This window comes from Ascaphus truei, chromosome 3, assembly GCF_040206685.1.
Source record: "Ascaphus truei isolate aAscTru1 chromosome 3, aAscTru1.hap1, whole genome shotgun sequence".
NCBI classification, from domain to species: Eukaryota; Metazoa; Chordata; class Amphibia; order Anura; family Ascaphidae; genus Ascaphus; species Ascaphus truei.
Genome location: NC_134485.1, coordinates 432,472,113 through 432,488,403, shown reverse-complemented (window position 1 = coordinate 432,488,403; position 16,291 = coordinate 432,472,113). Strand labels below are relative to the sequence as shown.

Sequence of the window (16,291 nt, the reverse complement as noted above, 5' to 3'; positions counted from 1 at the left end):
GTTCTTTGTGGAGCCCACCTGAGATACCTGTGAGATACACGAATAGCTAGATTAGCTACATGTGTGAGCAGCTCAAAAGTAGGATTTGACAATTATATTATCCATCAGCTGGTTTGCTCACACTGTTAGAGCTGTGGTTTAGAAAAGCAGTGGTTTTGAGTTCTAGTCCTGGTTGGGTCTGACACCTTTCCAGTAATTAGCTTGGTGCCTTGGGCTTATCAACTCTATATAGTTGGTATGGTAATCCGTTCAGATAGTGTGTGACTCATTTAAATATACTTTGTATAGCCATTAGCATATCTCCCAGCCAGGTACCTCAGGTGTGCTCCCGTTTCAGCACAGGCATGTCTCCCTAATTTATTTAGAGGGATGTTTGATGGGATATATATATATACAACTGGCGACTTTTCTCTCATTCTAATAGGCAGGATTTGTTTTGTTAAAATGAACCGCGGGAAACGGGTTTGCACTGTCCCCTGTCTGTTACTGCGTTCTTCCCTTAGTCACTTTCTCCATCCTGGGGGTCTATGTTTCAAGGTAAATGTGGGGGAAATTCTTGGGCAGAACAGTGCATCTGATGCATCAAAGAAATAATCCTATTGATTGCAGTGGGATATTTTTCTCTGATTTACACCACTTTCCACTGATACATTGATACATTGCCCCCTGTTTTGTAACATTCGATGTCTGTGTATGTGTTATCTCTCTCCTCTCTCCCCCCTCTCCTCTCTCCCCCCTCTCCTCTCTCCCCCCTCCTCTCTCCCCTCCCTCCCCTCCCCTCTCCTCCTCTCCTCTCTCCTTCCCCTCCTCTCTCCTTCCCCTCCTCTCTCCTTCCCCTCCTCTCTCCTTCCCCTCCTCTCTCCTTCCCCTCCTCCTCTCCTCTCTCCTTCCCCCCTCTCCTCCTCTCCTCCTCTTTCCCTCACTCTCCTCTTTAGTCTGTCCCTGAGGAACTGCTATAAAACTAGGGTCACTATAAAGCGGCCGGTAGAGACGGGTGAAGTTTTGACAAAGTTATGAATCAGACGCAAAAAGTTTAACTCTTTGCGAAATCGTCTGACCCGCCTCCAATTTTTTTAAAGAAACAATTTGACGGTGCGGACTTTGGCAAGTCGCACTAAAGCACATTGTAAAGGAGACGAGGGATTGCGGTGTCTTTGGTGGTTTGGTGGTTACCAAATGGTTAGAGTCATCACCATGTCGCTGCCTGGTGGTTGCTCGGGGGCACTGCGGCCTGAGTGAGGACTGAGGTTAAGCAAAGCAAAAATAACCCCTTTCTCGCTCTCTGCCACCAGGTCTGCCGGCGCAAAGCTCTGGGACTCAGCCGCGTGCCGCGAACCGCCTTCTCTCTGCGGGCTTCAGCCCCTTCTCTGGGTTACATCCAAAGGCCCCTATGCCTGGCCCCTCCACCTTCCCCTGTGCCCGGCCCCTCCACCTCCCCCTGTGCCCGGCCCCTCCACCTTCCCCTGTGCCTGGCCCCTCCTCCTTCCCCTGTGCCTGGCACCTCCACCTTCCCGTGTGCCTGGCCCCTCCACCTCCCCCTGTGCCTGGCCCCTCCACCTTCCCCTGTGCCTGGCCCCTCCACCTTCCCCTGTGCCTGGCCCCTCCACCTTCCCCTGTGCCTGGCCCCTCCACCTTCCCCTGTGCCTGGCCCCTCCACCTTCCCCTGTGCCTGGCCCCTCCACCTTCCCCTGTGCCTGACCCCTCCACCTTCCCCTGTGCCTGGCCCCTCCACCTCCCCCTGTGCCTGGCCGCTCCACCTTCCCCTGTGCCTGGCCCCTCCACCTTCCTCTGTGCCTGGCCCCTCCACCTCCCCCTGTGCCTGGCCCCTCCACCTCCCCCTGTGCCTGGCCCTCCACCTTCCCCTGTGCCCGGCCCCTCCACCTTCCCCTGTGCCTGGCCCCTCCACCTTCCCCCGTGCCTGGCCCCTCCACCTTCCCCCGTGCCTGGCCGCTCCACCTTCCCCTGTGCCTGGCCCCTCCACCTTCCTCTGTGCCTGGCCCCTCCACCTCCCCCTGTGCCTGGCCCCTCCACCTCCCCCTGTGCCTGGCCCCTCCACCTTCCCCTGTGCCTGGCCCCTCCACCTTCCCCTGTGCCTGGCCCCTCCACCTTCCCCTGTGCCTGGCCCCTCCACCTTCCCCTGTGCCTGGCCCCTCCACCTCCCCCTGTGCCTGGCCCCTCCACCTTCCCCTGTGCCTGGCCCCTCCACCTTCCTCTGTGCCTGGCCCCTCCACCTCCCCCTGTGCCTGGCCCCTCCACCTTCCCCCGTGCCTGGCCCCTCCACCTTCCCCCGTGCCTGGCCGCTCCACCTTCCCCTGTGCCTGGCCCCTCCACCTTCCTCTGTGCCTGGCCCCTCCACCTCCCCCTGTGCCTGGCCCCTCCACCTCCCCCTGTGCCTGGCCCTCCACCTTCCCCTGTGCCTGGCCCCTCCACCTTCCCCTGTGCCTGGCCCCTCCACCTTCCCCTGTGCCTGGCCCCTCCACCTTCCCCTGTGCCCGGCCCCTCCACCTTCCCCTGTGCCCGGCCCCTCCACCTCCCCCTGTGCCCGGCCCCTCCACCTTCCCCTGTGCCCGGCCCCTCCACCTTCCCCTGTGCCCGGCCCCTCCACCTTCCCCTGTGCCCGGCCCCTCCACCTCCCCCTGTGCCCGGCCCCTCCACCTTCCCCTGTGCCTGGCCCCTCCTCCTTCCCCTGTGCCTGGCACCTCCACCTTCCCCTGTGCCTGGCACCTCCACCTTCCCGTGTGCCTGGCCCCTCCACCTCCCCCTGTGCCTGGCCCCTCCACCTTCCCCTGTGCCTGGCCCCTCCACCTTCCCCTGTGCCTGGCCCCTCCACCTTCCCCTGTGCCTGGCCCCTCCACCTTCCCCTGTGCCTGGCTCCTCCACCTTCCCCTGTGCCTGGCCCCTCCACCTTCCCCTGTGCCTGACCCCTCCACCTTCCCCTGTGCCTGGCCCCTCCACCTCCCCCTGTGCCTGGCCGCTCCACCTCCCCCTGTGCCTGGCCCCTCCACCTTCCTCTGTGCCTGGCCCTCCACCTCCCCCTGTGCCTGGCCCCTCCACCTCCCCCTGTGCCTGGCCCCTCCACCTCCCCCTGTGCCTGGCCCCTCCACCTCCCCCTGTGCCTGGCCCCTCCACCTCCCCCTGTGCCTGGCCCCTCCACCTTCCCCTGTGCCTGGCCCCTCCACCTTCCCCTGTGCCTGGCCCCTCCACCTTCCCCTGTGCCTGGCCCCTCCACCTTCCCCTGTGCCTGGCCCCTCCACCTTCCCCTGTGCCTGGCCCCTCCACCTCCCCCTGTGCCTGGCCCCTCCACCTTCCCCTGTGCCTGGCCCCTCCACCTTCCTCTGTGCCTGGCCCCTCCACCTCCCCCTGTGCCTGGCCCCTCCACCTTCCCCCGTGCCTGGCCCCTCCACCTTCCCCCGTGCCTGGCCGCTCCACCTTCCCCCGTGCCTGGCCCCTCCACCTTCCTCTGTGCCTGGCCCCTCCACCTTCCCCTGTGCCTGGCCCCTCCACCTCCCCCTGTGCCTGGCCCTCCACCTTCCCCTGTGCCTGGCCCCTCCACCTTCCCCTGTGCCTGGCCCCTCCACCTTCCCCTGTGCCTGGCCCCTCCACCTTCCCCTGTGCCTGGCCCCTCCACCTTCCCCTGTGCCTGGCCCCTCCACCTTCCCCTGTGCCCGGCCCCTCCACCTTCCCCTGTGCCCGGCCCCTCCACCTCCCCCTGTGCCCGGCCCCTCCACCTCCCCCTGTGCCCGGCCCCTCCACCTTCCCCTGTGCCCGGCCCCTCCACCTTCCCCTGTGCCCGGCCCCTCCACCTTCCCCTGTGCCCGGCCCCTCCACCTCCCCCTGTGCCCGGCCCCTCCACCTTCCCCTGTGCCTGGCCCCTTCTCCTTCCCCTGTGCCTGGCCCCTCCACCTTCCCCTGTGCCTGGCCCCTCCACCTTCCCCTGTGCCTGGCCCCTCCTCCTTCCCCTGTGCCTGGCCCCTCCACCTTCCCCTGTGCCTGGCCCCTCCACCTCCCCCTGTGCCTGGCCCCTCCACCTTCCCCTGTGCCTGGCCCCTCCACCTTCCCCTGTGCCTGGCCCCTCCACCTTCCCCTGTGCCTGGCCCCTCCACCTCCCCCTGTGCCCGGCCCCTCCACCTTCCCCTGTGCCCGACCCCTCCTCCTTCCCCTGTGCCCGGCCCCTCCACCTTCCCCTGTGCCCGGCCCCTCCACCTTCCCCTGTGCCCGGCCCCTCCACCTTCCCCTGTGCCCGGCCCCTCCACCTCCCCCTGTGCCCGGCCCCTCCACCTCCCCCTGTGCCCGGCCCCTCCACCTCCCCCTGTGCCTGGCCCCTCCACCTCCCCCTGTGCCTGGCCCCTCCTCCTTCCCCTGTGCCTGGCCCCTCCTCCTTCCCCTGTGCCTGGCCCCTCCACCTCCCCCTGTGCCTGGCCCCTCCACCTTCCCCTTTGCCTGGCCCCTCCACCTTCCCCTGTGCCTGGCCCCTCCACCTTCCCCTGTGCCTGGCCCCTCCACCTTCCCCTGTGCCTGACCCCTCCACCTTCCCCTGGCCCCTCCACCTCCCCCTGTGCCTGGCCCCTCCACCTTCCCCTGGCCCCTCCACCTCCCCCTGTGCCTGGCCCCTCCACCTCCCCCTGTGCCTGGCCCCTCCACCTCCCACTGTGCCTGGCCCCTCCACTTTCCCCTGTGCCTGGCCCCTCCACCTTCCCCTGTGCCTGGCCCCTCCACCTCCCCCTGTGCCTGGCCCCTCCACCTCCCCCTGTGCCTGGCCCCTCCACCTCCCCCTGTGCCTGGCCCCTCCACTTTCCCCTGTGCCTGGCCCCTCCACCTTCCCCTGTGCCTGGCCCCTCCACCTCCCCCTGTGCCTGGCCCCTCCACCTCCCCCTGTGCCTGGCCCCTCCACCTCCCCCTGTGCCTGGCCCCTCCACCTTCCCCTGTGCCTGGCCCCTCCACCTTCCCCTGTGCCTGGCCCCTCCACCTTCCCCTGTGCCTGCCCCCTCCACCTTCCCCTGTGCCTGGCCTCTCCACCTTCCCCTGTGCCTGGCCCCTCCACCTTCCCCTGTGCCTGGCCCCTCCACCTTCCCCTGTGCCTGGCCCCTCCACCTTCCCCTGTGCCTGGCCCCTCCACCTTCCCCTGTGCCTGGCCCCTCCACCTTCCCCTTTGCCTGGCCCCTCCACCTTCCCCTGTGCCTGGCCCCACCACCTTCCCCTGTGCCTGGCCCCTCCACCTTCCCCTGTGCCTGGCCCCTCCACCTTCCCCTTTGCCTGGCCCCTCCACCTCCACCTCCCCCTGTGCCTGGCCCCTCCACCTCCACCTCCCCCTGTGCCTGGCCCCTCCACCTTCCCCTGTGCCTGGCCCCTCCACCTTCCCCTGTGCCTGGCCCCTCCACCTTCCCCTTTGCCTGGCCCCTCCACCTCCCCCTGTGCCTGGCCCTCCACCTCCCCCTGTGCCTGGCCCCTCCACCTTCCCCTGTGCCTGGCCCCTCCACCTTCCCCTGTGCCTGGCCCCTCCACCTCCCCCTGTGCCTGGCCCCTCCACCTCCCCCTGTGCCTGGCCCTCCACCTCCCCCTGTGCCTGGCCCCTCCACCTTCCCCTGTGCCTGGCCCCTCCACCTTCCCCTGTGCCTGGCCCCTCCACCTTCCCCTGTGCCTGGCCCCTCCACCTTCCCCTGGCCCCTCCACCTCCCCCTGTGCCTGGCCCCTCCACCTTCCCCTGTGCCTGGCCCCTCCACCTTCCCCTGTGCCTGGCCCCTCCACCTTCCCCTGTGCCTGGCCTCTCCACCTTCCCCTGTGCCTGGCCTATCCACCTTCCCCTGTGCCTGGCCCCTCCACCTTCCCCTGTGCCTGGCCCCTCCACCTTCCCCTGTGCCTGGCCCCTCCCCTGTGCCTGGCCCCTTCCCCTGTGCCTGGCTCCTCCACCTTCCCCTGTGCCTGGCTCCTCCACCTTCCCCTGTGCCTGGCCCCTCCACCTTCCCCTGTGCCTGGCCCCTCCACCTTCCCCTGTGCCTGGCCCCTCCACCTTCCCCTGTGCCTGGCCCCTCCACCTTCCCCTGTGCCTGGCCCCTCCACCTCCCCCTGTGCCTGGCCCCTCCACCTTCCCCTGTGCCTGGCCCCTCCACCTCCCCCTGTGCCTGGCCCCTCCACCTTCCCCTGTGCCTGGCCCCTCCACCTTCCCCTGTGCCTGGCCCCTCAACCTTCCCGTGTGCCTGGCCCCTCCACCTTCCCCTGACCCCTCCACCTTCCCCTGTGCCTGGCCCCTCCACCTTCCCCCGGCCGTTCAGCCCCATCCCTGGCAGGGCCACCTGGCAGGGTCATCTCACCCTCTTACACCCCCTCTCTCACACTCTCCTCCCTCCTCTATCACTCAATGCACCACCCTCCTCTTACTCAATCCCACTTTCTCAATCTCCCCCCCCCCCTTCCTCACATTCAACCCCCTACTCATTCCCCCCCTCCCCACTGGCCACACACAATACCCCCCCACCCCCTATACACACACACACACAATACCCCCCCCCGCCCCCTATACACACACACACACAATACCCCCACAAAACACCCCTACACTCACACAATACCCCCTGGCAGTAACTAGCGGGCCGGCAGCTGGACGCAGAAGTTGGGACTGACCTCTGGCCGGGCTTGGGACAGTTGTTCCAAATCTACCCACCCTGTCGGCGGGCTACGTCCGCCTGTTAAGCTCCCTCCCCTATATGGGCTCCTACCCAAGCCCTTACGCCCCCTATGTCTCTTTGACTAGCAGAGAGGGAGGGGAAAGGCAGAGGAAGGCCAAATTAAAACAGGACTGGGGCAGGAAAGGGGGGGGTTGGCCCCTACTCACTTTGCACCCTCTCCTCAGAATATAACTACTTTTTTATTAGCAGACTTATGCTTCCACTTGCCAGCGGCCGGCCAGTAGCCAGTACCGGAGACCGTCAGAGGGCACCCACCTCTATCATAGATGACCTGATTCTGGGCCAGGGTGTTGTGCGCAGCAGAGCAGGTACCTCGCTGCGATCTATCACCAGTCCGTCCTTCTGGCTGCGGGGTGGGGGAGTAATCTGCGAGAGGGACCTTCGGGGGGGGGGGCGCCCATCTGCAGCGTCCCTTACCCACCCAGGCCTGTCCTAACATGGCTTCCCTCTGCTGCCCCCGTGCCAGGCAGGGACGCAGAGGGGGCTTAAAGTCTGGTGTAGAAGCCCATGCCCTAGAGGGGAGCTTAACATCCAGGGGTGAGCCAGGGGAAGGGGCCAGGGGGAAGGGGCCAGGCACAGGGCCCTTTGCATGGAACCCAGAGAAGAGGCTGGAGCCCGGAGAGAGAAGGCTGCCCCGGAGAGAGAAGGCTGCCCCGAGCTGAAGGCCGAACCGCAGAGAACAGACAAAAAACCCAAATCCCCACTCATACTGCAGTGCCCCCGAGAAACCACAAGGTGGCGACGTGGTGCTGACTGTAACCCTTTGCTAACCACCAACGACACTGCGATCCCGCTTTACCGTCACAATGGGTGTTCGTACAACTAGGCAACGCGCGCACCGTCCAGGTGTTACTTTAAAAATAATTGGAGGTGGGTCCGACGAGGTCGCAGAGCGCCAAACTGGTGCGTTTATGTGCCGGATTCGGAAAAGCTTCGCCTATCTCCTGTCGCCAATTAACTATTTCACTCCCAGAGGGGCCTGCAAGTCGCTGTCCCTCTGGCAAGTAAAGGGTTATGTATTCATTCAGCACGTCACACATCGTGGGGGGATGTCTCCAAGTCTTGGGTGCAACAACACAACCAGACTTATCTAACCAACACCTCCCGGTGTGAATATGACCCGGCCCGCACCTCCGATCTTACCGTATAACATTAGGGCAAATGAGAAAAGAGAACCAGGACTGGATCACTGCCGCCCTATTGTAAGTGCAGGTATAGAAACAGAACCAGGACTGGATCTCTGTCGCCCTATTGTTAGTGCAGGTATAGAAACAGAACCAGGACTGGATCTCTGTCGCCCTATTGTTAGTGCAGGTATAGAAACAGAACCAGGACTGGATCTCTGTCGCCCTATTGTTAGTGCAGGTATAGAAACAGAACCAGGACTGGATCACTGTCGCCCTATTGTTAGTGCAGGTATAGAAACAGAACCAGGACTGGATCACTGCCGCCCTATTGTTTGTGCAGGTATAGAAACAGAACCAGGACTGGATCACTGTCACCCTATTGTTTGTGCAGGTATAGAAACAGAACCAGGACTGGATCACTGTCACCCTATTGTTAGTGCAGGTATAGAAACAGAACCGGGACTGTATCTCTGTCGCCCTATTGTTAGTGCAGGTATAGAAACAGAACCGGGACTGAATCTCTGTCGCCCTATTGTTAGTGCAGGTATAGAAACAGAACCGGGACTGAATCTCTGTCGCCGTATTGTTAGTGCAGGTATAGAAACAGAACCGGGACTGAATCTCTGTCACGCTATTGTTAGTGCAGGTATAGAAACAGAACCAGGACTGGATCACTGTCGCCCTATTGTTAGTGCAGGTATAGAAACAGAACCGGGACTGGATCGCTGTTAGTGCAGGTATAGAAACAGAACCGGGACTGGATCGCTGTTAGCAACAACACAATCAGACTTATCAAGGGAGCAAATCCCCATTATTGCAGCTGAAACACGGGGCTAAACGTGTGTGTGTGTCTGTGTGTGTGTGTGTGTCTGTGTGTGTGTGTGTGTGTGTGTGTGTGTCTGTGTGTGTGTCTGTGTGTGTGTGTGTGTGTGTGTGTGTGTGTGTGTGTGTGTGTGTGTATATAGTGCTCATTAACCAACACCTCCCGGTGTGAATATGACCCGGCCCGCACCTCCGATCTTACCGTATAACATTAGGGCAAATGAGAAAAGAGAACCAGGACTGGATCACTGCCGCCCTATTGTAAGTGCAGGTATAGAAACAGAACCGGGACTGGATCTCTGTCGCCCTATTGTTAGTGCAGGTATAGAAACAGAACCGGGACTGGATCTCTGTCGCCCTATTGTTAGTGCAGGTATAGAAACAGAACCAGGACTGGATCACTGCCGCCCTATTGTTAGTGCAGGTATAGAAACAGAACCAGGACTGGATCACAGTCGCCCTATTGTTTGTGCAGGTATAGAAACAGAACCAGGACTGGATCACTGTCACCCTATTGTTAGTGCAGGTATAGAAACAGAACCGGGACTGTATCTCTGTCGCCCTATTGTTAGTGCAGGTATAGAAACAGAACCGGGACTGGATCTCTGTCGCCCTATTGTTAGTGCAGGTATAGAAACAGAACCGGGACTGAATCTCTGTCGCCCTATTGTTAGTGCAGGTATAGAAACAGAACCGGGACTGGATCACTGTTAGTGCAGGTATAGAAACAGAACCGGGACTGAATCTCTGTCGCCCTATTGTTAGTGCAGGTATAGAAACAGAACCGGGACTGAATCTCTGTCACGCTATTGTTAGTGCAGGTATAGAAACAGAACCAGGACTGGATCACTGTCGCCGTATTGTTAGTGCAGGTATAGAAACAGAACCAGGACTGGATCACTGTCGCCCTATTGTTTGTGCAGGTATAGAAACAGAACCAGGACTGGATCACTGCCGCCCTATTGTTAGTGCAGGTATAGAAACAGAACCGGGACTGGATCGCTGTTAGTGCAGGTATAGAAACAGAACCGGGACTGGATCGCTGTTAGCGCAGGTATAGAAACAGAACCGGGACTGGATCGCTGTTAGCGCAGGTATAGAAACACAGAGGTTGACGGCAGATAAGACCCACTTTGCCCCGTCTCTGCCCATTTCCCGATCCGCTGTAAGGCCTCAGATGTGATCCCTGACTTCCTTTCATACCCCTATGCCTATCCCAAGCATGTGTGAATTCCCTTACTGTATTACCAGCTCTGCTGGGACGCTATTCCCTGAATCCACCACCCTTTCCGTGAAGAAGTACTTCCTCACTTTGCTGCCGCCCTCCAGCCTCGGAGAATGACCCCTTGTACCGGCACCTCTCTCCCTTTGGAATATACTTCCTTACTGTACTGCACTTACTTGATGGGAAGTCGTCGTAGCACTGACTGCGTTACCCCACTTCTCATATGGAATAAGGGCCGGTGAGAGCGGATTTCTGTAACGCGGTCTTGTGGATCTTTCCAGTTATTCGTTCTCATATACTGTACATAATGTCACATTATTGCCCATAGTTACTAAGCAGGGCTATTTAATAAGAAGCCTCCTGGCACCACAAGATCCGTCCACCCCATCCAAGTGAAGTCTTCTGTCCCCAGAAGGTGTTTCATGGAAATGCACAACTTCTTAAACCTGTACACAATATCCTCTCTCTCACCTGTACACAATATCCTCTCTCTCACCTGTACACAATATCCTCTCTCACCTGTACACAATATCCTCTCTCTCACCTGTACACAATATCCTCTCTCTCACCTGTACACAATATCCTCTCTCTCACCTGTACACAATATCCTCTCTCTCACCTGTACACAATATCCTCTCTGCAACCTGTACACAATATCCTCTCTCTCACCTGTACACAATATCCTCTCTCTCACCTGTACACAATATCCTCTCTCTCACCTGTACACAATATCCTCTCTCTCACCTGTACACAATATCCTCTCTCTCACCTGTACACAATATCCTCTCTCCAACCTGTACACAATATCCTCTCTCTCACCTGTACACAATATCCTCTCTCTCACCTGTACACAATATCCTCTCTCTCACCTGTACACAATATCCTCTCTCTCACCTGTACACAATATCCTCTCTCCAACCTGTACACAATATCCTCTCTCTCACCTGTACACAATATCCTCTCTCTCACCTGTACACAACATCCTCTCTCCAACCTGTACACAATATCCTCTCTCTCACCTGTACACAATATCCTCTCTCCAACCTGTACACAATATCCTCTCTCTCACCTGTACACAATATCCTCTCTCTCACCTGTACACAATATCCTCTCTCTCACCTGTACACAATATCCTCTCCCCAACCTGTACACAATATCCTCTCCCCAACCTGTACACAATATCCTCTCTCACCTGTACACAATATCCTCTCTCCAACCTGTACACAATATCCTCTCTCCAACCTGTACACAATATCCTCTCTCACCTGTACACAATATCCTCTCTCCAACCTGTACACAATATCCTCTCTCCAACCTGTACACAATATCCTCTCTCCTACCTGTACACAATATCCTCTCCCCAACCTGTACACAATATCCTCTCTCCAACCTGTACACAATATCCTCTCTCCAACCTGTACACAATATCCTCTCTCCAATCTGTACACAATATCCTCTCTCCAATCTGTACACAATATCCTCTCTCCAAACTGTACACAATATCCTCTCTCCAAACTGTACACAATATCCTCTCTCCAATCTGTACACAATATCCTCTCTCCAACCTGTACACAATATCCTCTCTCTCACCTGTACACAATATCCTCTCTCCAACCTGTACACAATATCCTCTCTCCAACCTGTACACAATATCCTCTCTCCAACCTGTACACAATATCCTCTCTCCTACCTGTACACAATATCCTCTCCCCAACCTGTACACAATATCCTCACTCCAACCTGTACTCAATATCCTCTCTCTCACCTGTACACAATATCCTCTCTCCAATCTGTACACAATATCCTCTCTCACCTGTACACAATATCCTCTCTCCAACCTGTACACAATATCCTCTCTCCAACCTGTTCACAATATCCTCTCCAACCTGTACACATTATCCTCTCTCCAACCTGTTCACAATATCCTCTCTCCAACCTGTACACAACATCCTCTCTCCAACCTGTACACAATATCCTCTCTCCAACCTGTACACAATATCCTCTCTCTCACCTGTACACAATATCCTCTCTCCAATCTGTACACAACATCCTCTCTCCAACCTGTACACAATATCCTCTCTCCAACCTGTACACAATATCCTCTCTCTCATCTGTACACAATATCCTCTCTCTAACCTGTACACAATATCCTCTCTCCAACCTGTACACAATATCCTCTCTCCAACCTGTACACAATATCCTCTCTCCAACCTGTACACAATATCCTCTCTCCAACCTGTACACAATATCCTCTCTCCAACCTGTACACAATATCCTCTCTCTCACCTGTACACAATATCCTCTCTCCAACCTGTACACAACATCCTCTCTCCAACCTGTACACAATATCCTCTCTCTCACCTGTACACAATATACTCTCTCCAACCTGTACACAACATCCTCTCTCCAACCTGTACACAATATCCTCTCTCTCACCTGTACACAATATCCTCTCTCCAACCTGTACACAACATCCTCTCTCCAACCTGTACACAACATCCTCTCTCCAACCTGTACACAATATCCTCTCCCCAACCTGTACACAATATCCTCTCTCCAACCTGTACACAATATCCTCTCTCCAACCTGTACACAACATCCTCTCTCCAACCTGTACACAATATACTCTCCCCAACCTGTACACAATATCCTCTCTCCAACCTGTACACAATATCCTCTCCCCAACCTGTACACAATATCCTCTCCCCAATCTTTACACATTATCCGCTGTTTTCTTTTCTTTCAGGCTGTCGAAATGTTTCCGAAATCAACAGAAACCTCATTCAGTTCTCTAAGCTTTAGGACGGTACCTCCTACCGCGACTGTGGGAGAGGAGGAGAAGCTGACAAACTCCGCCCCCCACAACCGTGATCCCCCAAAAATAAAGTGCTGCTCGATGGACTGGAAGTAAAACATGATTTTATTTTTCACAACGATCAATGCGTGAATCTTTATTTGTCTGGTCAAAGGTCACTTGGGGGATCAGTTCTGCACGTATACTGGGTGCCTTATTGCAGTGTTAACTGCTCTACAGTTGATTAGCACCAAACACAGGGCGACTTCTGGCCTCGCTAGCAGTAAAAGGGTTAAAAGCGCAGCCCCATATTTTGCCACAATAATATATCTATACATATATACAGACGTATGATGGTACTGAGCAGAGTACCACTGCTTTTTCATATACATCCTCAGAGTATAATACTTTTTTATTAACAGACTAATGCTTCCACTTTCTATATAAAGAAAATACAAGCACCAGTCTGTTGAAGAGTCCTCGATTAGAACCTCCAGCTAGCTAAAGGAGTATGTGTGGAATGCGTCGGGTTCCCCCAATAGAATCAATCTCTGCTAATGCCGACCAGACTCCCTGTCCTCGTGCGATCTCAGTCCAGTTTTGGTTGTCTATTGCTGCAGCGTTGAATGCGGTGACCATTAACCTGCATTTTTATTCAAATATCTGTAGCCCTGGGACTCTCAGGACTAGATCAGTCTCGCGAGGACAAGGTGGTGGATGGGCAGTTCTCAATGTGTTTGATATAATCGTAAGATGGGCCACCTTTAAGAAGGCCACTCGCGCCATCAGAGGTGTGTGCGAAACTCCCCAAATGTGGAACGGGAAATGATGGTGAACATGTAACCTTTCTGTAAGATTTTTCGCCGTGCTTTACAGGGCTAAAAATAAATTGTGAAATTAGAGGCAGCAGGAATCTGCTGAACTTCGTACGACACCGACCCCCCGGAGCGTGGACGTGGAAGTCTTCAACACCAAGATAATGAATGTAAACTTCCTGCCTTCAGAAATGGGTGCGGGTGGGAAATGGGGGGAAAGAAATGGGTGCGGGTGGGAAATGGGGGGAAAGAAATGGGTGCGGGTGGGAAATGGGGGGGAAGAAATGGGTGCGGGTGGGAAATGGGGGGAAAGAAATGGGTGCGGGTGGGAAGAAAGAAATGGGTGCGGGTGGGAAATGGGGGGAAAGAAATGAGTGCGGGTGGGAAGAAATGGGTGCGGGTGGGAAATGGGGGGGGGAGAAATGGGTGCGGGTGGGAAATGGGGGGAAAGAAATGGGTGCGGGTGGAAAATGGGGGGGGGGGAAATGGATGCGGGTGGGAAATGGGGGGGGGAGAAATGGGTGCGGTGGGAAATGGGGGGGGGAGAGAAATGGGTGCTGGTGGGAAATGGGGGGGGAGAAATGGGTGCGGGTGGGAAATGGGGGTGGGGGAAGAAATGGGTGCGGGTGGAAAATGGGGGGGGGAAGAAATGGGTGCGGGTGGGAAATGGGGGGGGGAAGAAATGGGTGTGGGTGGGAAATGGGGGGGGGGGAAGAAATGGGTGCGGGTGGGAAATGGGGGGGAAGAAATGGGTGCGGGTGGGAAATGGGGGGGGAAGAAATGGGTGCGGGTGGGAAAGGGGGGGGAAGAAATGGGTGCGGTGGGAAATGGGGGGGGAAGAAATGGGTGCGGGTGGGAAATGGGGGGGGAAGAAATGGGAGCGGGTGGGAAATGGGGGGGGGGAAGAAATGGGTGCGGGTAGTAAATGGGGGGAGGAGAAATGGGTGCGGCTGGGAAATGGGGGGGGAAGAAATGGGTGCGGGTGGGAAATGGGGGGGTAGAAATGGGTGCGGGGGGGAAAGAAATGGGTGCGGTTGGGAAATGGGGGGGGAGAAATGGGTGCGGGTGAGAAATGGGGGGGGAGAAATGGGTGCGGGTGGGAAATGGGGGGGAAGAAATGGGTGCTGGTGGGAAATGGGGGGGGGAAGAAATGGGTGCGGGTGGGAAATGGGGGGGGAAGAAATGGGTGCGGGTGGGAAATGGGGGGGAAGAAATGGGTGCGGGTGGGAAAGGGGGGGGGAAGAAATGGGTGCGGTGGGAAATGGGTGGGGGGAAGAAATGGGTGCGGGTGGGAAATGGGGGGGGAAGAAATGGGTGCTGGTGGGAAATGGGGGGGGGGAAGAAATGGGTGCGGGTAGGAAATGGGGGGAGGAAAAATGGGTGCGGGTGGGAAATGGGGGGGAAAGAAATGGGTGCGGTTGGGAAATGTGGGGGGGTAGAAATGGGTGCGGGTGGGAAATGGGGGGGGAAGAAATGGGTGTGGGTGAGAAATGGGGGGGAGGGAGAAATGGGTGCGGGTGGGAAATGGGGGGGAAGAAATGGGTGCTGGTGGGAAATGGGGGGGGGGAAGAAATGGGTGCGGGTGGGAAGTGGGGGGGGGGAGAAATGGGTGCGAGTGGGAAATGGGGAGGAAAAATGGGTGCGGGTGGGAAATGGGGGGGGAAGAAATGGGTGCGGGTGGGAAGTGGGGGGGGGGGAGAAATGGGTGCGAGTGGGAAATGGGGGGGAAAGAAATGGGGGGGGGAGAAATGGGTGCGGGTGGGAAATGGGGGGGGGGGGGAGAAATGGGTGCGGTTGGGAAATGGGGGAAAGAAATGGGTGCGTGTGGGAAATGGGGGGGGGAGAAATGGGTGTGGGTGGGAAATGGGGGGGTGGAGAAATGGGTGCTGGTGGGATATGGGGGGTAGAAGTGGGTTCGGGTGGGAAATGGGGGGGTGGAGAAGTGGGTGCGGGTGGGAAATGGGGGGGAAGAAGTGGGTGCGGGTGGGAAATGGGGGGGGGGAAGAAATGGGTGCGGTGGGAAATGGGGGGGAGAAGCAGGTGCAGTTGGGCATTCACACTTTGCGGGGGCGCCACAATGTGTCGCTCTGAGTTTGAGCCACGAATATCCTCGCCTGCGAAGAAACAACACACTCGCGCCAAGGCGAACGCCGGAGATTAATCCCCCATCTCCTGTGCAGGGGATAGACACGGGCCAGATGAGACAGACGCGGGACAGACGCGGGACAGACGAGATAGACGCGGGACAGACGCGGGACAGACGAGACAGACACGGGACAGACGCGGGACAGACACGGCACAGACGAGACAGACACGGGACAGACGCGGGACAGACGAGACAGACACTTGACAGATGCGGGACAGATGCGGGACAGACGCGGGACAGACGAGACAGACACGGGACAGACATGGAACAGACGCGGGACAGACGCAGGACAGACGCGAGACAGACAAGGAACAGACACGGGACAGACGAGACAGACGCGGGACAGACGCGAGACAGACGCGGGACAGACGCGGGACAGACGAGGGACAGACACGGGACAGACACGGGACAGACGAGAGAGACACGGGACAGACGCGGGACAGATGTGGGACAGACGCGAGACAGACACGGAACAGACACGGGACAGACGCGGGACAGACGCGGGACAGACACAGGACAGACACGGGACAGACGCGGGACAGACACGGGACAGACGAGACAGACACGGGACAGACGAGACAGACACGGGACAGATGCGGGACAGACGCGGGACAGACGCGGGACAGATGCGGGACAGACGAGACAGACACGGGACAGACAAGACAGACGCGGGACAGAC

General features: G+C 58.0%; 1 protein-coding gene across 2 annotated transcripts in view; it reads left to right on the top strand.

Moving 5' to 3' along the window:
* The window catches only part of HAO2 (hydroxyacid oxidase 2), a 98,014-nt gene extending 85,221 nt beyond the window's left edge, over nucleotides 1–12,793 (top strand). For both annotated transcript variants that reach the window (XM_075592925.1, XM_075592926.1), the window contains exon 8: nucleotides 12,604–12,793. In XM_075592925.1, the coding sequence (XP_075449040.1) occupies nucleotides 12,604–12,659 (56 nt within the window). In that variant the 3' untranslated portion in view covers nucleotides 12,660–12,793. The remainder of the gene's footprint in view (nucleotides 1–12,603) is intronic.
* Nucleotides 12,794–16,291: the final 3,498 nt, after the last annotated feature.